Source organism: Ricinus communis, chromosome 4 (genome assembly GCF_019578655.1).
Source record: "Ricinus communis isolate WT05 ecotype wild-type chromosome 4, ASM1957865v1, whole genome shotgun sequence".
NCBI classification, from domain to species: domain Eukaryota; kingdom Viridiplantae; phylum Streptophyta; class Magnoliopsida; order Malpighiales; family Euphorbiaceae; genus Ricinus; species Ricinus communis.
Genome location: NC_063259.1, coordinates 28,227,263 through 28,247,734, shown reverse-complemented (window position 1 = coordinate 28,247,734; position 20,472 = coordinate 28,227,263). Strand labels below are relative to the sequence as shown.

Here is a 20,472-nt window from a genome sequence, read left to right as displayed (position 1 = left end):
TGTACCATCTATCTCCCTTCCTATTCCTTCCACAATTCCCCGCAATTGCTCCTTCCTTTTCCGTTATATTACTGCTTATTATAAAATAAACCATCTTTCAGTTTCAATGCTAAATTTAAACATCAATAACTTTTTAATTTATTTTATTTGTTTGATGTTCTTCTCATCTTAACCCTATATTTAATCTAAAATTTAATCAATAATTGTAAGGGTAGATTCTGTTGTTACTTTGTTTTAATCCACCAAATGAGATAATGACAACTTACATAATTTTTTTTTTAAAATTAGTAAACTATAATTATATATTATTAAGTAAAATAGAGTTTGCTAAAATAACATAAGATAGTTTTAAGAATCCATACATCCTTAAATTATATGAAAAATTAGTTTAATTTGTCAAAAAATATAAAGATAATTGCCATTTTCTGTTATTCATTAATAAATCTTGCTATTACAAAAAAAATATTAATTGTCATTTTCTGTAATTCACTAATAAATTTTGCGATTACAAAAAGATCTAATATTTTTTATAAATTTATTAATTTTTTATAAATTATTAAATTTCGTAAAAGATATTATTTTTTTGCTATATCGTTCATCTTGTGCAACTAGTTTCATTTACGAAAAATTAATTTAATTTATGAAAAAACATGAAAATGATTGTTATTTTTCATAATTTGAAAATATATTTTATGACTATGAAAATTTTAATTTTTTTGTAAATTTATCAATCTTTTTACAAATTACTAAATTTCGCAAAAGTTATCATTTTTCATAATATCATTCATTTTTTCGCAACTAATAAAACTCACAAAAAATTAGTGTAATTTATGAACAATTATGAAAAAGATTGTCATTTTTCGTAATTTAGCAATATATTTCGCAATTCTAAAAAATTTAATATTTTACATAAATTTATCATCTTTTCATAAATTTATCAATATTTTTATAATTTATAAAATGTCGTAAAAGTAATCATTTTTTCATTATATTACTCATTTTTAGTATAATTAACATAATTTATGAAAAAATATGAAAAAGATTACCAATTTTTATAATTTAGCAATATATTTCGTAATTATAAAATTTTTAGTATTTTTCGTAAATTTATCAATTTTTCATAAATCATTAAATTTTACAAAAAATAATAATTTTTTCATAAAAGTAATCACTTTTTTTAATATCATTTATTCTTTCGCATCTAGTAACACTTACAGAAAATTAGTATAATTTATAAAAAAAATTATCATTTTTCATAATTTAGCAATATATTTTATGATTGTAAAAAATTTAGTACTTTTCATAAATTTGTTATATTTTTTTATAAATAATTGAATTATGCAAAAGTAATTATCTTTTCACAGTATCATTCATTTTTCCGCAACTAGTAACACTTACAAAAAGTTAATATAATTTATGAAAAATATGAACGGTATTGTTATTTTTCATAAAATATTAATTATTTTTATAATTATAAAATTATCAAGAGTTCAATAGATTGTCAGTCATTTTTTACTTATAAAATTTTAATCTGATTCCAACAGAATGGGTCACTAACTATGAGAAGCTTCAGGTATCCCAAACTAAGCCTGTTCAAGCTACAGACCCTCTTTTTATCCAACAAAGAGACGAGACTGTTAAAACGATCTTCACAAAGACTGGAGAAACTTCTTCAGCTCCATCCATCTTTCAAGCATCCATGATACAACCAATATCAAGGCCAAGGGAAAAGATCCCTATTCATTCATTCCAGTCCTCTGGACACCAGATCTACGCCGCCCATGTCAAAGGACACTTCGTCTGGGATGTTGCCCCAGAGATGTGCCGCCCGGGATGCACTTATGATGATGACTTAGACTATGCTGAACCTTACTTTCGGCATCCAAAGAAGAATTCTCGAAATATGTCACTGGACACTCCATGTTCAGAAATAAGATCGAAGCCGGATGACAGGGATCCAGATGATTCCCAGAAGCAACAGAAGAGCAAAATACCACTCCCAATGTTTGATGAGGCTATCGAACTTCTTGCAAAAGAAGGAAAAACAGTCCTTGATATCTCTTTCAATGAGTTGAAGGTACTGTTGGCCCAACTCAGACTCGAATTTAGGAAAGCCCCTTCTGCAACCTGCAGAAAGGAGATCCAACCAGATCTACCAGTGGTACAACCATCAATTCAAGGGTGCTACATGTTCCAGCCAGAGGATTTCCCTCCTTTAGGGAAAACGGAGAACAAGAGATCAAAAATTCTTCCTTCAAGGATTTCTCCCTCTAGATCTATAGAGCCCCTGACACCTCCAGAAGAGGTGCTAAACTAGCAAACCTCCAACTCGATCGTCCAGAATACTTATCTAAAAAAGATAGATGGGAAATTAGACCAAGCTTTACACCTGGCTCAAAGACTGGATCATAAGTTGGATATTTTCTCACAAGAAGTATTCCAGCTCCATTCATCGCTCACTGCAAAGTATCAGGCTCTGGATAGGGAACTTTGGATACCTCAGCCCATTATTCCCGCCTTCATACAAAAGGAAAAGGAGATCACACGGCTGAAGAAACAAATAGATCAAATTGAGCATGATCTTCGGAGAGACCAGTCTACTATAATTCCATCCTTTACTTCAGCAGCCTCCACATCATTTGCTATTGCTCCTTCGTACTATTCTTCATTCCCTTTTCTTTCACAACCAGAACAGCCACAAGAAACCTTTTATCAGCCATTTGGCACTTTCTCTCATCTTTACCCAAAACACCCAAAAAACCTAAAAAAGAACACCTCTCCTCCTCTAGCCTGTAAAGAAAAAATACCAGAGCAATCTCTCATCAGTCCGTATGATTCAGAATCCTCTTCAAATACTTCAGAGATGGCAGACATCACTGAGATTCTCATAAACACTTCTGCTACTGATCCCAGTCCAGAAATAGTGGAACCTGAGGATGAGGATGCACAGTCATTCTTTGCTCCCACTGGAGCTCCAAACCCAAGGTTAAAACCAGCTAGCACGGGATCTTGGTTCACTTTTTATGACCTACCCCCATCAAGATGAAAGGACAAGCTTTCCGAATTCTTGGCATGGATTGATCTTCAGATGACCCTTGAAGGGGCCACACTCAAAAGGGTCCTTGCCGAATTTGTCACAAGATTTACCGGAAGCTTAAGAGATTGGTTTCAGTCTCAGCCTGAGTACACCAGGCTTCAATTTGTCACTCTGCCAACTCCATCAGCAGCAGTAACAATCCTCCATAACCAGTTCCTTGGGAGTTATGACCTTGTCATAAGACAGCAGAAACAAGAGTTCTTTGATCGAAAATGTTGTTCATTAAAAATGAAGGATCTGGAAAAGCACTATTCGGCTATGTCCAAACTCTACTATGTCATTGGAGGAAATGATGGTGATGATACACTAAAGTATATCTTCATCACCTCTCTGCCGGATGAAATACAACCTGAGGTCAATAATATGATTGCGGCAACAAAGAGACCAGTCACCTCTATTACACTTGGCGAATCGCGCTTCACGCTCTCTTCCATTAAGAGCATGTGATCAACAAGAGTTATTCAAGAGGTTATCTCAAAGGGACTTAATAGTCCAAAAGGCGTGCAACAAGAACCACCTCAAGATTAAGTGCAAGGCCGCCGCTCAAATCATAAGAAGAAGTCTGGACATCATTTCCAGAAATACACGCGCAGCAACAAGGAGTTCAGGAAAAGGAACCCAAAGAGATTCAAATACTTCCGTAAGAAACGGAATCAAAGGTACAAGTCTGACAGATATTTCATCTGCAAAAGAAAGGGACACTATGCAAAAAATTGTCCTAAGAATCCAGAAAAGTCAGCAAAGATGATCCAACAAGTCAGCATGTCTTTATCTCTTCCAGACTCTTTTGAAGCAGAAATAGAATCTCTCCTTTCAGAGCAAGAGGATCTTACCCCAGAAAGCTTATTTGGGTTAGAAATCGAGTTCTCAGACTCCACAGAGTCCTCACAAGAATCTTCTTCAGACTCAGACGATAGTGAGATACCAATCTTGATGATTGGTCTGCACGAAGAAAGTCAGGAGAATATTCTGAAAGATGTAATGCAATATCCTCTCTCTCCAACCCTACTGTCTTCCTTCTTTGCTTCTTCTCCATCTCCTGAAACTTTTCAATTTACTACAAAACCCCCTCCAATTCCATATGTTCCCATACAGATCCTACCTTCAAAATACTCAAAGCCTGTACCAGTAATAGCTTTCTTTGACACTGGAGCACAAAGAAGCATGATGAACCCAATGGTTCTCCCATCAGAGTATTGGAAGCCCCATGATCAGTTCTTTAGGGCAGCCAATGGTCAAACCTTCAAAACTACTTTGATCACAAGACATAAGATCAAAATACAGTTCTTTCCTGATTACATTGTATGGATGCATATCATTGGTTCGGATCTTCCAAATAAGGATATCCTGATAGGTTTTGATGTTTATCATCAAGCTCAAAAGCTCCAAATTCTTCCAACTGGCATAAAGTTCAAGAGACAGTTCCGGCCATACACTGAAACTTCAAATCTATTTTCTGTGACAAATACAATTCCACCATTCCTACCATACACAGAAAAATTCCTTCAGTTCTGTCTAGAATCTCATTCACATTTTCAACACCCTCTTCCTCTGTGGAAAAATCCACAATTCTATATCAGCCTCCCCTTCAAACTTAATGAAGACATTAACCCTACTAAAGCCACACGCATGGGAATGTCACCCACAGACCTAGCCCTTGCCCGATCAGAATGCTTGACATTGTTACAGCAAGGCCTAATTGAACCCACTACTTCACAATGGGCTTGCCAAGCCTTTTATGTGAAAAAAAGGTCTGAAAGGATTCGGGGAAAAAAGAGGCTTGTCATATACTACAAGCCCTTAAACCATTTTCTTCAAGATAATAAATTTCCTCTTCCTCGGATCTCAAATCTCAAAGTCCATATCCAAAAGGCCCAATACTATTCCAAATTTGACCTAAAGGCGGGCTTTTGGCAACTCGGTATCCAACCCACAGAGAGATACAAGACTGCATTTTGTATCCCTAATGCCCAATACCAGTGGACTGTTATGCCCTTTAGGCCAAGACGGCCCCATCTCAATTCCAGAAGACTATGATTGAGATTTTTGGGCCTATCCTTTACTCTTCTTTGATCTACATCGACGACATCCTACTATTCTCAGAAACAGCAGAAGACCACCGTCAACTGTTACAACAGTTCCTTGCCATCATCCAGAAATATGGCATTATGCTGTCAGAAAAGAAGAGCACTATTGGCCGACGAGAAATTAAATTTCTCGGTATGCATTTCAAGAATGGCCAGTACACATATGGTCCCCACCTGACGAAGGAACTTGATAATTTTCCAGAAGAGAATTTATTAGTGAAACAAATTCAACGTTCCTTGGAATCCTAAACTATGTTCGAGAGGCCATTCCACACCTGTCTAGTTACACGTGCCACCTCTCAAAGATGCTCAAGAAGAACCCTCCTCCATGGGGAGCGGAACAAACAACAGCTGTCAAAAAGCTAAAAGAGCTGGCTCACAATCCGCCACCTCTCACAATCCCGTCAACAGGAGAACTTATTCTCCAAACAGATGCATCTGACTATGGGGGGCCATCCTCCTAGAAAAGCTCCACGACAAGGAACAATTATGTGGATATGCATCGGGTCAGTTTTCCTCTTCAGAAAAATATTATCACACGACCTACAAGGAAATTTTGGCGGTCAAGTACGGGATAAAAAAGTTTGAATTCTTCTTGATTGGACAGCACTTCCTGGTTCGGATGGACAACTCCTCCTTTCCAAAGATTCTTGAATCCAACCAGAAGACTTTGCCTGAGCCCCAACTGCTGCGATTAAAGTCATGGTTCAACATATATGATTTTAAGGTTGAGCATATAAAAGGGATAAGAAACCTAATCCCGGATTTCTTATACAGACTTTCCAAACCTCAGAATCAGCCTATAGTCCTTCTCACCTCTACCATAAATCTTCCCATAATTTTTATGGCTTCTTCATCTTCCAGAACCAACCTGCAACCTCCTTCACCACCAGATCTTCCCAACAACCTCACAACCAAACAAGTCACTGACTTTGCCCGGAACATGATGTTCCATTATTTGGCAACTTTCAACAAACCTTCTCACTCCCAATACAACCCAACTTCTTCTTTCCCGACTACCCTTGGTGTCTGATTTATCACTTATCTCCTGAACATCTAAAGCATGAAAGTGAGTTATGGTTCCTATGGTGCCTATCTACAGTCTGTCATCATGCTATAGAAGTGCCCATTATGAATCTTTTACACTTCTTCAATAATGAAGCAAACTCGGGGTCATATCCATGGAGATTCCTTACCTGGTTCAAAACTCCATATCAATGGACAAAAGATCTCCTTAGACTTATCCATGAGCATCGGTTATTCTCATATAACAATTCCAAAGCATCGAAATACCATGCTATTTTCATATTACACAGGCCCTATCTCCGACTGACAGAAAATACATATGCAACCCAGAATATATGTTACCATTGGAGAACAATTAATAGTCCTCTACATCTTGCTTCGCCAGCAATCACGGAAGATCTAAAGCAGGCCCTGCAATACAGAAATCAATCAAGGACGGCTAATGTCTCAACACCATTAGTATGCACATTCAATGGACACCTGTCAACTGGACAATCCATTGAACATTTCTCATTCTCTGATCTTTCGACCCCACTGGATGATCTTACCTTAACCATAGCACAGCAAGAAGCTTTCATGCAAGATTCTCAGCCAATGGATGATGATCAATATGACGATATTTTCTAAGCATGTGAAGCTGTCGGCCACTCCTATTACTTTAAGTGAATTATTGTATATTGTCCTATTAAGCATGTGAGTGGATGATGAGTCGTCCTTATTTTCTTGTAAGTGGAGTGAATTATTAGGTATGTGAGTGGAGTGAATTATTATATATTGTCCTATTAGGCATGTGAGTGAATGATGAGTCGTCTTTATTGTCTTGTAAGTGGAGAATGAGTGGGATCCCCACTTAGCCTCCTTTTGTATTCTTGTTGTGATTCTCCTCCCTATATAAGGAGAAGTCATTTTTGAATAAAATCAAGCGAGTTTCCTCTAAGCAAGCTTCCCTCTCATCTATACTCTCTCTCTCTTATGGCATTCTAAACTTCTCACTTCTCTTCTCCTCGATCCAATGGCAATGAACTAATTGTTGCTACGATCTGTTTTTTCTATGATCTAAAAGGGCTAACTCGGCTATCGAGGTCTAAAAGAGCAGAAAGACCCCTCATGGCGAGGTGCCTCTTTGTGGTCTTAGGGATACTTCATCCGGGTTCTGATGTAAATTATAGAATGGGCAATTTCATCATATATAAGATGACATAGTTTCAACTAAAAGGATAATATTTTGAATTTAGAAAAAATAAAAAATAAGCCTTAACAAAAGTATTTCATTTAATGAATTTTCTTTTAAAACAGAAATATTTTAGCAGCAGGCACATTGGCCACTAATAATAAATAAATATATTGCAGAATTTTGGTGTACAGTGCTAATTCTAGTTTTCTCTGGGAAAAGGGAAGGCACAGAGAGAGAAGCCTTGTTATTCTCTTCTTTTGCAGTCTTCTCCCTCACGCTTTCAGTTTTAGGCCTTCCGTTTGATCTCACAATCTCCATCTTAGGGTTTTCGGATTTACTAAATTGGAAAATGATGGACTTTGCTCGGGTTCAAAAAGAGCTACAAGAATGCAGCAGAGACGTAGAGTCATCTGGAATCAAAGTCACCCCTAAATCCGACAATCTCTCTCGCTTAACTGGCACCATTCCTGGTCCAATTGGCACTCCTTATGAAGGCGGCACTTTTCAAATTGATATCTCTTTGCCTGGTAATCTTCTTATTATTTACAGTCTCACCTCCATTTTTTTCTAATTTTTTTTCCCTACTGCATGCCTCTAAATTTAAGTTCTTGCAGTCTCTTTCATTGCTAATTTTGTCTTGTTTTTATCTAATTTGAGCTGCATTTCTTGAGAAATGAAGTAACGCTGCTTGAAATTGAAGTTATTTATTTACTTTCACTACGAGTATACTGGATATAATTTTGATATAGGTTATTAGTGAATTTAGGTTTTTATGTAGTATTAGATTATGTATTCAGAGTGTTAACTGTTAGAAATTAGAAAAAGAACAATAGAATAGAATTGGCCACATGCTGGGCATCGTTTTTAATTCTTTATTACTGGTTGTTCGCTTATTCAGGAGTAGTTGGTGACAAAAGGAGTCCTGTATTAACTTGCATTTCCTATGTTTGGTTCTTTTTTTGTAGATGGATATCCTTTTGAGCCCCCAAAAATGCAGTTCGCAACTAAAGTCTGGTAGGATGTAATTTTTATTGTAATCTGCTATCATTTGTATGGTTTACTTGCAAATTGTAACATATATTGTGTATATTGTGACTATCTCTGTCTGTGTCATATGAGATGAGTGTATTCTCAGAGACTGAAATAGATTATCATTGCGTTTGGTTCGTGTTCTGAAAAAAAGGTAGAGGGCTTGATATCTTCGTCATTGATGGTACGCAATTATTATAAGAAAATCCAAAGAATAGGTGCCTGTGATCACCTGAACTAGGTTTATGCATGACGTGGACCTAAACTATAAGCAGTCTTCTGTTTATTTGTTGATTCATATAATGTTGTTGTGTCAAACCATCACTTGTAATCCATAAACTTCTTTATAGCATACACTGAGGATTTTAATTACCCATGACTTAGTTGGATTACTTATTTAAGCATAAGAAATCAGGAGAGTTTAAGAATTCAGTTATTGAAATATCTGCTTAATGGGGAATGGTAATGGATTACAAGCATATGTAAACTCATCCATGCTTGTGTTTGGAAATTGAAAAGCTGGCTATGGGGTTAGGATACTTGAAGAATATCTGCTTAACAGTGAATGATAATGCATTTCAAATCGTGTGTGCACTCATCCATTCCTGTGTTTTGAAGTTCTAAAAGCTGGCCATGGAGTTTTCTGTTGCCATGTATATCATATAATGTTTGAATGCAGAAGCTGCTCAAAAGTTATGTTATGATATGAGGTTCATGTTAGGTTTTGTGGTTTCCAGGTTCAGTTTCAATTCCTGGATTAGGATTTTCATTCTTCATTGGATGTGCTTCTTAAGCTTTTAAAGTTTAGATAGTGGCTGCAAGTCAGCAGTGTTAAAAAAATTTTACTGTTAATTACTTGAGATTGTACTGTGACCTGCCTGCTGTAGGCACCCTAATATTAGCAGCCAAAGTGGGGCAATTTGCTTGGACATCTTGAAAGACCAATGGAGCCCAGCACTAACTCTAAAGACAGCACTACTTTCTGTCCAAGCATTACTTTCTGCTCCTCAACCTGATGACCCTCAAGATGCTGTAGTAGCACAACAGGTTTGTTTGCTACAATTCTTACCTTCAGTATCTCTATTCATGTTTTATGTATCTTGGCCTTTGTTCGGCTTCCTTAATGACTCTGGAAGCCCTTTTAGCATTATTTTTGCAGACTGTCTCTCGATGTTGCCTGTAGCAGCTTTGATCTTGTGCAATTGAATTTCTTGGATATAAAATATATTGCAGTTTGAAATTTGATTTTCTTTGGTTTCTCCATCTTTTTATTGTTCCTTTCCTGTCCAAGTTTTCATAGTTTAGATCCCAAGTTCTCAGCTTCACTTGTTCAAGCTTTGCCTTTTCACTTCTGCAATCTCTTTGGTTGAGAACTTTGATTTTTTCTCCTAACTTGCTTTAATGATGTTGGGTGGGAGTGAGAGTGTGAGTGTGAGTACGTAATTGAGGTAAATTTCTGTCACCTTAGTTTCTTTGGGCTTTTGCAGTATCTTAAAGACTATCAGACATTTGTTGGCACAGCCCGATACTGGACAGAAACTTTTGCCAAGACCTCATCTCTTGGGGTTGAGGAAAAGGTAAGTAGAGTACCATTCTGTTTCTGTTTATCCATCTATCTGTTGCTCTCTAATGATAAATGATTATCTTCAGTGCTACAATGTCTTTAGCAAATTCAAGTTGATGCTATTTTAAAATTACAAAACTTCCTGTGTCATAAAACAAAATTCTAATATGCTTGTCCAAGTGTTCATAAATGGATAATTTTTATATTGGGAATGGAAGACTTGATAAACTAGTGTGGAATGGTACAGGTGCAGAAACTTGTTGAAATGGGCTTCCCCGAAGGTTTGGTCAGGAGTACGCTTGAAGCTGTTAGTGGCGATGAAAACTTGGCGCTTGAAAAGCTTTGTTCTGGCTAAGAAAGGATCAGCTGCCAATGCCTTGAGTGTTATATCAAGATACAAAAGTTAATATGAGTATAGGATTTCCTTCTCTAGCTCCTTTCTCTTTTAGATAATTTCTCCCCTTGAATTGTTCTATCTTTTGGCTGGCTTATTCTCTGGAATATCACTGCTGATGATGAGGGATCATATTATTGGGTAACATCTTACAACATATGGAGTTGCTAAAAGCTGTAGAATGCTGATGACAAATTTTCATGTTCTAATGCGGTGCAAATGGTTCTCACGAATCAAATTGTTATCTGGTGCCATATCACTTGATTTCTTTCTAATTGTAGATGTACTGTTGAAAATGGCTGCTAAGGGAGCATGGCACAGTAATTTTTCCAGTTAATTAGTTATTTGAAACATACTGCTTCTTCCCCAGGCTCATCCCATTTGTAACGAAGGGATAAAAATCACACTTAAATATGTTAATACTTCTATGAACATTCTGATCCTTCTCGATTTGCTAGTGGACTCACATCCCAAATCCTTCAGGTTTAGGTAATTGTAAATTTTCCTCATAGAACCTCATTCTATGCCTTGTTGCCCTGCTGCGCTGGTATATAGAAATGATTTTGTTATTAGAGCGGTGGAATGTAACCAGATAGCAGTCTACGGAAACCAAGACCCGTTTGTTATCCTTCAGGTCTGAAACCCCCCAATAAGGATCTGCAATGCAACCCTTGAGAACTGGAGCATGTGAAGAGCAATCCGTGCTTGAAAGTTATAGATGTAGTATATAAAATTTGCCTGGTATCCGTTCCTTGTTTTCTAATTGTCTTGAAATCTTTATTCTTGCAAACTACCCTCAAGTCTGTTTCAATTACTGGGTAGCTTCTTTTTGTCATTCCTATCTTAATAAAACAAAATCTTTAACAAATTAAGTTTCAATGAATTGCATTCATAACCTCAACTTAAAACTTATTAGAGGAAAAACGTCCTACCCAAGATTTTCTTGGAGGCATACATTATGCTTTGTGAGATAAACTAAGAAAGTTCCAAAAATTAAATTGCATGGACAATGTCGGCACAAAAAGAACGTATTAGAAAAAGATAATAATGTAAGATATTTGTAATCTCATGGAGCAGCATGCATGCTTATGTGAATGCTTAAAAACGATAAACATGTTAGATTCACATGCACGCATAAAAGTGGAAGTGATTGCACAATCGAAGTGTGTCTCACATTAAGGCAAATGATGTTTTAACACAAATCAAGAGCAATAATAAACAGTGGCTCTTCTTGGAGGAGGATGACAAATAAGGAATATCACCATTGCTATGACTAATGCCAGCACCAGCGGCATCAAGATTTCATCCACTTCCACGCAGCAACCCATTTTTCTTCAACTTTCCTCTATCAGTTTTTGGCCCTCTGCAACAAAGGCAGCAACGAAAACGGTGAAGTGTGAGTTTAGCTGTAAGCTGCAGACTGCAGTGAGTGATAGGAATAGCAAGGCTTGATTTTTATGGAGACAAGGACCTCAAGCTTCCCTATCCACAACAGCCAATAATTATATGACATGTGTTTGAAGTAAATTCCAATTATTTTTCTTCTTTTGATTGCGTTGCGGCATGAGTATGGGGTTTTTGTGGTCTTTGTCCAACTCTAACATGAGCACCGGAATTGCAATCTCAGGCTTCCATTGATTCACACAAAATAACTTGTTGCTTGAATATACTTTTCAACATACAAGGATAATTTATATTTTTTATTATTTAATTAGATATTAAGAATCACTTGAAAACTAATTTTTCATTTTAGATTTTTTTTTAAAAAACATTATTTATTTTTCGATTGTAGTTTTTAATAAATATAATAAATTTTATATAAAAATTAATAATTTTTTAAATAAAAAAAAATATTCAATTATCAGTCTGTGACCAGCGCGGTGGTAGCTAGAAGACATTAGAGGGGATCACTAATATGTTGCTATACTAATAAATATATATTTATTCAATCTCTATATAAATAATGTCATTTTACAAGTTTATAAATGTTTAAAATACAATGTCTTCTTTGACCAAGAAAATATTTTTTATTGATGATTTTTTTGGATGGACCAACACATAATAATCTGAAAGCATATTTTTTACAAAATAAACAGAGTCTTAGACATAAAAATGAGTGGTTTTTACTTTATTATTAACGAGATAGAGAAATGGACACTCCTCCTCATCTTTTGACTTGCGGGTGCAACTCCAGTACAAAGAACAAGACCAATCTCAAATCAAGGACGAAAAAGTAATTTTTCATAAAAGATTTTTTGTTTTTGTTTTACAGAAATTATGCGATACTTGTGAGTGGAGTAGTAAATGAATTTGATTCCTATTTTTATTAGATTATTGGGTGGGGAAAAGTTTTACCAAGACCTTACAAGTTTAGTATTCTAAAAGTAGGTTTTAAATGTATAATGAAGGCATTTTTTGAATTTATTGAAAAAAAATTAAATTAATTAAAATACCCATAAAACTAATCCGAGCAATAATAATAATTAAATGAAGCAAAATTGCAAGAAATAATAGGCTGAGATATTATAACTAATTTCATGTTTGGTAGAAGAATTATGGATGATATTTTTGTCTTAAAAAAGGAAAAGAAAAGGGGGTGAAGCTGAAAAATGAATAATGTGGATTGAAGGAAAGGGATTGGTGCTTATTTCAAAACTGAACCAATTAATGTTTAGCCATACTTATTCCTGTTCCAGATTTCGTGATACTTGTGCGAGGGAATAGTCTTTAAATCTTTCACATTCTTTTACCCCTTCAGACTCCAAATGGAATCAGTCAATACAAACACCAGAAGGATTCAGTATCACAAGTCAAAACAATTGAACTGCCAACTTTCTTTGAATATTTATTAAATTGCATGTCAATCAACAGAACAAGCATATATAAATATGGAGGGAAAGTAGAATAATTCTAAGACAGTATAAAGTGCAAGTGAATGAACAGAGGAAGACAGCAACGACTAATGAGAAGAGAAAGATCAGACTTATTGAAAGGAAGGAACCCATTTATTGAGTGAGAATATTAGATAGTCAAGTGAAAAACTCAAGTTCTTCACGTTCAAACTAATGTGTTTCAGTGGTTACAATATGTTTCAGCTTTCAAAGCTTTAGAAAAACCGAGTTTTTATACTTTTTATCTTCTAGTAAATGTAAGGGGATGACTATTTCTTATTATGTAGTCCACAGCTCGTTGAGCATTTTATAAATAAAAAAATAATTTAGACATTGCCCTGTTGGTCTTTATTATTATTTTTATTAATTAAAGAGTTTAATTTTTAAAAAATATTATAATCATCGAATAAGAAAGATTTTTATTTTCTTTTGGGTTCAAATGAATGTACTCAAAAACATGTTTCTAGTACTGGAAAATTTATGAATTAGTAGATGAGATTATCAATGACATTTATATGAAAAATCGCTAATAATATTGCAAAAAAATATGCTAGAGTAAAAGAAGTGCGACTCTAACCAACCATCATTTTTTAGTATTGTCTCTCCAATTTGCCTACCAGACCCTTTCAATCATTTTGACTTTTTCCTACAATTCAGTTGTTTGTTTTACGTGGTTGCAATTTTACCTGTAACATCCAAATTTTGACCAGCTCAAGCTTTACTAAATTTAATTTGGTCTACTCGATCAAGTCAAGCTCGTGATCCAGTGGAGTTTTTATATTTTATATTCAAATTCGAGTACAGTTTATTTTAAAATTATTAAATTAATTAAAAACTTAAATTTATTTCACAAACAATTTATTTATTATATTAAATAATTAAAATTTCAATGTTTGAATAATTAAAAAATTTAAATCGACCTCAAACATATTAAATATTTTTCAATATTTATAATTATTATAGTTATGTAATATTCATATCATATTATATATATTTAAGACTTTGAATTTAAAAAAGAAAAAAATCAGAACTCAAGTTCAAGACAATAAATGAGTATATAAATAAATATATAAACAAATTTGTTCACACATTCAATTGTGAGCTTCATACTCAAATGAAGCTCTTACAAGACTAATCACGAACCAAACTTTGTCAAGTTTGAATTCAAGTTGATAAAATTATCGAGCTTAGCTCGATTGATCGAACTGAGCTCCAAATATATATGCTAATCGATAGGGATGACCATGAATGAGAAAATCGCTTGCTGGCTCTGCCATTACTTTCAACTAATTATCTTTTCCTAGATTTCGCACTTTCATCTCTAAAACTACAGGCTACAGCTAATTCATATTTCGTCCCGTATATTCAAATTGAATCATCTAATTATACAGGGGTTTTCTTCTCTTTTATGCGTAACAATATATGTAAAAAAAGAAAGTTCCTAGGGCCACAAGTTCAATAACATATTTACTAAATAGTAATGGGGCATGATAGAATGCGATCATGACGATAATGTAATAAAAGACACGAAATTTAATCCATGATACTATATTTTCTTTCACCTATTATGATCAATCAGAGATATTTGTAATTCATTCTGGCCTATGAGTGCAAAAAAAATGAAAAAGACGACTGATTTCCAGCAGTTATTAAAATATGAAGTCATTGCACAATCAAATGGTGTCTCAAATTATCAGTACCGCTGAAAACATAATACAAAAGAACAATCTTCAATTGTCAGGGGAAAGAGAAGAAAGAAAGGGTACCCAAAGAAAATATCAATTATCCGGCGGATATAATGTCAAAACAGATAGCATCAACGTTAGCTTTAACAAGAATAACTTCGGGAAAAGTTGCATAAGAACACGATTTGGCACATGCATACAATACTACTGCTGAAATTAACATCTAAAATTCAACTGCAGTAACTTAAGAGGCATCAGCAGAAGGTTGGGTCACTCCAGACTTCACTAACAACTTGCTCAGAGAGTCTGGTGAGCAAACCTGGTACTTCACTTCTCCAGAAGGCAGGAGGAAGACTTCGGCCAATTCAAGCTTATCAGATGTAAGACTCGTGCTGTCCATTGTCTTGCTGAGAACCTTTAGTGCCAGCTGAACTGCCTCTTCTCTTGTGATATCATCCTTGTAATCCTGCTTCAACATTGACTGTGCTGCCTGGTTGTTTGCTCCAACAGCCGCTGCCTTCCAACCACCATAGTTTCCACTAGGATCACTCATGTAAAGCTGGAAACCAAAATTTTTGTCCCACCCTGCAAAGAGAAATGAGACGCCAAAGGGACGGAGCCCGCCAAACTGTGTGTAACCTTGCTTGGTATCACAAAGAGATTGAACAAGCTGCTCAACAGGCATTGGTTCCTGGTATGCATAAGTGTAGCGCTGAGCTTGAACTCTAGCTGTATTGATAAGGATGTTGGCATCAGACATTATGCCAGCCACAGCACATGCTACATGGTCGTCAATCTTGTACATCTTTTCCGTCGATGTTGAAGTCTGAAGGAGTTTAGAAGTGACCTTCTTTTCACCAACCAAGACAGCCCCATCTTTTGACAATATCCCGATTGCTGTTCCAGCATTTCCAATTGCCTCCATGGCATACTCTACTTGGTACAAACGACCTTCTGGGGAGAAGATTGTTGTGCGGCTATCATATCTTCGAGACATTTTATACCCACTAAGTATGAAAGGAGCGCAGCCAAGTCAGCTAGAAACCAATGATACCTCTCAAGATGATTAAAGATATGTAACAGGAATAGGAACATTAATAGATGATAGACCTAGTCCTTCACGCTACTAGTCAATTCCTTCATGCTACTAATCATTCATGAGTGTGTATAGAAAATCATGCTGTGCCCATAAATCTGAGAATAATGCTCACTGCATTTGACTGCCCTATCGTTAGCAGTTAATGCTCTATTTCTTTATCATCGGAACAAAAAACGGATTTTAATTAAGATTATTGCAATGATTCAGAGAATTTAGCTTTTGAGTTAATATGTATAAGCTAAAATTCCTTCATATTTAAGTAAATTTGCTTAACAATGTCTGACGCGCAATCCAATATCCTCTCAAATACTGTTACTTGTTATATTACAAAAGGCAAAAGGAAAATGAGTTCTAATGTTTCAGAACTGACAAAATACTATGGTTAGTGTGCGTGATCTAATTGCAACAGATTTACAAGCTAAAATCCAATACAATGATATATAAAACAAGAGATCGAAAAAAGAAATTACTAGGGTTAGTGTGTGTAATCTAATTGCAATAGACTTTACAAGCTGAATCTCAATACATCAAGTGTCAAAGAGACTAAATGAAAAGGGGGAAAAAAATCAAGTATTTGATGTTAATCAGACCTTTTAAATAAAGTAAAAAAGGATGTCTCTTCAGTTCAGGTCTCCATTATAATTCCGCAATGTAATTTCTCAGAAGAACGAAAGTTTTACAAATTAAACATCATCATCAGAGACATCCATAATCATAATACAACAAGAGATCGCTACGTATCAAAGAAATAAATAAAGCCCCAGAAACACACCTGGTTTTGAGCTTCGATTAAGTGAAAGAGCACAGGTCCGACGAGTGACGAGTAAACTGCAGTTTTAAAGTAAATTTTCAAGTCGGCGCTCTCACCGCCACAAAACCCTAGCTTTCTGCCCTCTTTGTTTCTGGATTTCAGGGTTAAATCGTTAATCACAATACCGCTCGCAACTTGGTCCACAAGACAGATGCTGATATCTTCAGGTAAAAAAATGTCGTTAATTTTACTTTAATTGATCAAATTGCTCATTGTACTCTTATGTATTTGAGTTTCTTTAATTTTTTATTTTTCCTTTTTAGACAATATTGTTTCTTTCTTGGATCACAATGAATTCTATGGACATTAGACCATGTTCTGGGCCGGGCTAAAACAGCAGCGACGTCGTATAAGGAAAATGTATGTGGTGTTAATTCTGAATTGGGACACACAATTTCGTCCAGTTTCAAATCAGCCCAAAAAAATATTCTCACTTTTTTAATAACATAGCTCTGTATATTTCAGCAGTTACAGTAATAAAAACTTCTTTTTGTCTTAAACGAGGAAAAAAAGCTGTATATTCTCTTTCTATCCTTATTATTGATGATGATATGTAATTTTACCTCTATTTTTAACAACAAAATATCTCACAAATTAATAAATTAGCTATATTGTCTAATAATTTTTTACAAAATATTATGAAATTTATAAATTTTCATATTATACAGAATTTATAAATAAGCATAAATATTTAAATAAAATAAAATAAAAAAAGGATGTCTCTGCAGTTTAGATCTCTATTATAAATCCGCAATGAGCAATTTGATATATTAAAGTGAACTTAATGACATTGAGATAAAGGCGATGCTTTTTTACGTGAAGATTTAAAGAGAGAGTGTGATTAATGATTTAACCCTAAAATGTGAGCCAATTATTTGTTTTAAATTTGTTAAAATGTACTGTCTTTCTGACCAAGCTTTCTATTCGAGTGAGAAATGAATTAGCAGCAACGTCGTATAACCGTAGCTTTTCTTTTACACTAGAAAATGTATATGGAGTTAATTTTGAATTAGGACACGCGATTTTATTCAATTTCAAATCAGTCCAAAAGAATTTCCTCAGCTTTTTAATAACACAGCCCGGTGTATATTGCAGTAGTTACAACAATAAAAACTTCCCTTTGTTTTAATGAGGAGAAAAAGATGCACATTCCCCTTCCTTATTATTGATGATGATTTGTAATTTTACCTCTAATTATCAAAATATCTCACAAATAAATAAATTAGCTACATTGTCCAATTATTTTTTATAAAATATTATGAAATTTACAAATTTATGACGAGTATATAATACCTTTTAGTATGTTTTTCTTAATTCATACATCTCTTTGAAGATAAAAGTAATTTGTTAATCTATTCAATATTATTTTTAAAAATAAAATAATAATTTTAATACTTGAAAACATTAGAATAAGAAAGAATATTAAACAAATGAATTTTAAATCACTAATTCTCAGAGGCAGTAGAAGAATAAAAGGGTAAGAAAGAAATATAATTTGTTCGGGCCCATATAATGTTAAGCACATAGCGTCAGTAGCTTTAGCAAGAACAACTTCTGGGAAAAGTTGCATCAAGAATACAATGCCGCATGCATATAATATTACTGCTGAAATTAACATCTAAGATTCAACTGCAGTAACTTAAGAGGCGTCAGCAGAAGGTTGGGTCATTCCAGACTTCACTAACAACTTGCTCAGAGAGTCTGGTGAGCAAACCTGGTACTTCACTTCTCCAGAGGGAAGGAGGAAGACTTCGGCCAATTCAAGCTTATCAGATGTAAGACTCGTGCTGTCCATTGTCTTGCTGAGAACCTTTAGTGCCAACTGAACTGCCTCTTCTCTTGTGATATCATCCTTGTAATCCTGCTTCAACATTGACTGTGCTGCCTGGTTGTTTGCTCCAACAGCTGCTGCCTTCCAACCACCATAGTTTCCACTAGGATCACTCATGTAAAGCTGGAAACCAAAATTTTTGTCCCACCCTGCAAAGAGAAATGAAACGCCAAAGGGACGGAGCCCGCCAAACTGTGTGTAACCTTGCTTGGTATCACAAAGAGATTGAACAAGCTGCTCAACAGGCATTGGTTCCTGGTATGCATAAGTGTAGCGCTGAGCTTGAACTCTAGCTGTATTGATAAGGATGTTGGCATCAGACATTATGCCAGCCACAGCACATGCTACATGGTCGTCAATCTTGTACATCTTTTCCGTCGATGTTGAAGTCTGAAGGAGTTTAGAAGTGACCTTCTTTTCACCAACCAAGACAGCCCCATCTTTTGACAATATCCCGATTGCTGTTCCAGCATTTCCAATTGCCTCCATGGCATACTCTACTTGGTACAAAACGACCTTCTGGGGAGAAGATTGTTGTCGGCTATCATATCTTGAGACATTTTATACCCACTAAGTATGAAAGGAACGCAGCCAAGTCAGCTAGAAACCAATGATACCTCTCAAGATGATTAAAGATATGTAACAGGAATAGGAACATTAATAGATGATAGACCTAGTCCTTCACGCTACTAGTCAATTCCTTCATGCTACTAATCATTCATGAGTGTGTATAGAAAATCATGCTGTGCCCATAAATCTGAGAATAATGCTCACTGCATTTGACTGCCCTATCGTTAGCAGTTAATGCTCTATTTCTTTATCATCGGAACAAAAAACGGATTTTAATTAAGATTATTGCAATGATTCAGAGAATTTAGCTTTTGAGTTAATATGTATAAGCTAAAATTCCTTCATATTTAAGTAAATTTGCTTAACAATGTCTGACGCGCAATCCAATACCCTCTCAAATACTGTTACTTGTTATATTACAAAAGGCAAAAGGAAAATGAGTTCTAATGTTTCAGAACTGACAAAATACTATGGTTAGTGTGCGTGATCTAATTGCAACAGATTTACAAGCTAAAATCCAATACAATGATATATAAAACAAGAGATCGAAAAAAGAAATTACTAGGGTTAGTGTGTGTAATCTAATTGCAATAGACTTTACAAGCTGAATCTCAATACATCAAGTGACAAAGAGACTAAATGAAAAGGGGAAAAAATCAAGTATTTGATGCTAATCAGACCTTTTAAACAAAGAAAAAAAATGCATAAATATATAAATAAAGTAAAATAAAATGAAGTAAAAAAGGATGTCTCTTCAGTTCAGGTCTCCATTATAATTCCGCAATGTAATTTCTCAGAAGAACGAAAGTTTTACAAATTAAACATCATCATTAGAGACATCCATAATCATAATACAACAAAGAGATCGCTACGCATCAAAGAAATAAATAAAGCCCGAGAAACACACCTGGTTTTGAGCTTCGATTAAGTGAATAATAGAGCACAGATCCGACGAGTGACGAGTAAACGGGAGTTTTATAGTAAATTTTCAAGTCTAGCTTTCTGCCCTCTTTGTTTGTGGATTTCAGGTTTAAATCGTTAATCACGCAACTTGGTCCACAAGACAGATGCTGATATCTTCAGGTAAAAAAATGTCATTAATTTTACTTTAATTGATCAAATTGCTCATTGTACTCTTATGTAATTGAGTTTCTTTAATTTTTTATTTTTCTTTTTTAGACAATATTGTTTCTTTCTTGGATCACAATGAATTT

General features: G+C 34.9%; 3 protein-coding genes and 2 non-coding genes across 5 annotated transcripts; 1 reads left to right on the top strand and 4 right to left on the bottom strand.

The window, feature by feature from the left end:
• Positions 1-7,559: 7,559 nt before the first annotated feature.
• LOC8275518 (ubiquitin-conjugating enzyme E2 27) lies at positions 7,560-10,625 on the top strand. The gene is made up of 5 exons (XM_002511071.4): positions 7,560-7,911; positions 8,350-8,398; positions 9,301-9,460; positions 9,901-9,990; positions 10,225-10,625. The coding sequence occupies exons 1-5, from the start codon at positions 7,734-7,736 to the stop codon at positions 10,330-10,332; spliced, it is 585 nt and encodes a 194-aa protein (XP_002511117.1). The 5' UTR covers positions 7,560-7,733; the 3' UTR covers positions 10,333-10,625.
• Positions 10,626-15,023: 4,398 nt separating this feature from the next.
• LOC8269167 (proteasome subunit alpha type-4) lies at positions 15,024-17,088 on the bottom strand. Its single transcript, XM_002511072.4, has 2 exons — positions 16,819-17,088; positions 15,024-15,954 (listed from the first exon to the last, which is right to left on the bottom strand). Exon 2 carries the CDS (start codon positions 15,942-15,944, stop codon positions 15,192-15,194), a length of 753 nt encoding a protein of 250 aa, XP_002511118.2. The 5' UTR covers positions 15,945-15,954; positions 16,819-17,088; the 3' UTR covers positions 15,024-15,191.
• On the bottom strand, positions 16,661-16,750 carry LOC112536606. The gene has a single exon (XR_003080594.1). It is a non-coding gene; the product is annotated as a small nucleolar RNA Z159/U59 (small nucleolar RNA).
• Positions 17,089-18,319: 1,231 nt separating the features above from the next.
• LOC8269168 (proteasome subunit alpha type-4) lies at positions 18,320-20,394 on the bottom strand. Its single transcript, XM_002511073.4, has 2 exons — positions 20,166-20,394; positions 18,320-19,258 (listed from the first exon to the last, which is right to left on the bottom strand). The coding sequence occupies exon 2, from the start codon at positions 19,175-19,177 to the stop codon at positions 18,497-18,499; it is 681 nt and encodes a 226-aa protein (XP_002511119.2). The 5' UTR covers positions 19,178-19,258; positions 20,166-20,394; the 3' UTR covers positions 18,320-18,496.
• On the bottom strand, positions 20,007-20,096 carry LOC112536592. The gene has a single exon (XR_003080584.1). It is a non-coding gene; the product is annotated as a small nucleolar RNA Z159/U59 (small nucleolar RNA).
• Positions 20,395-20,472: the final 78 nt, after the last annotated feature.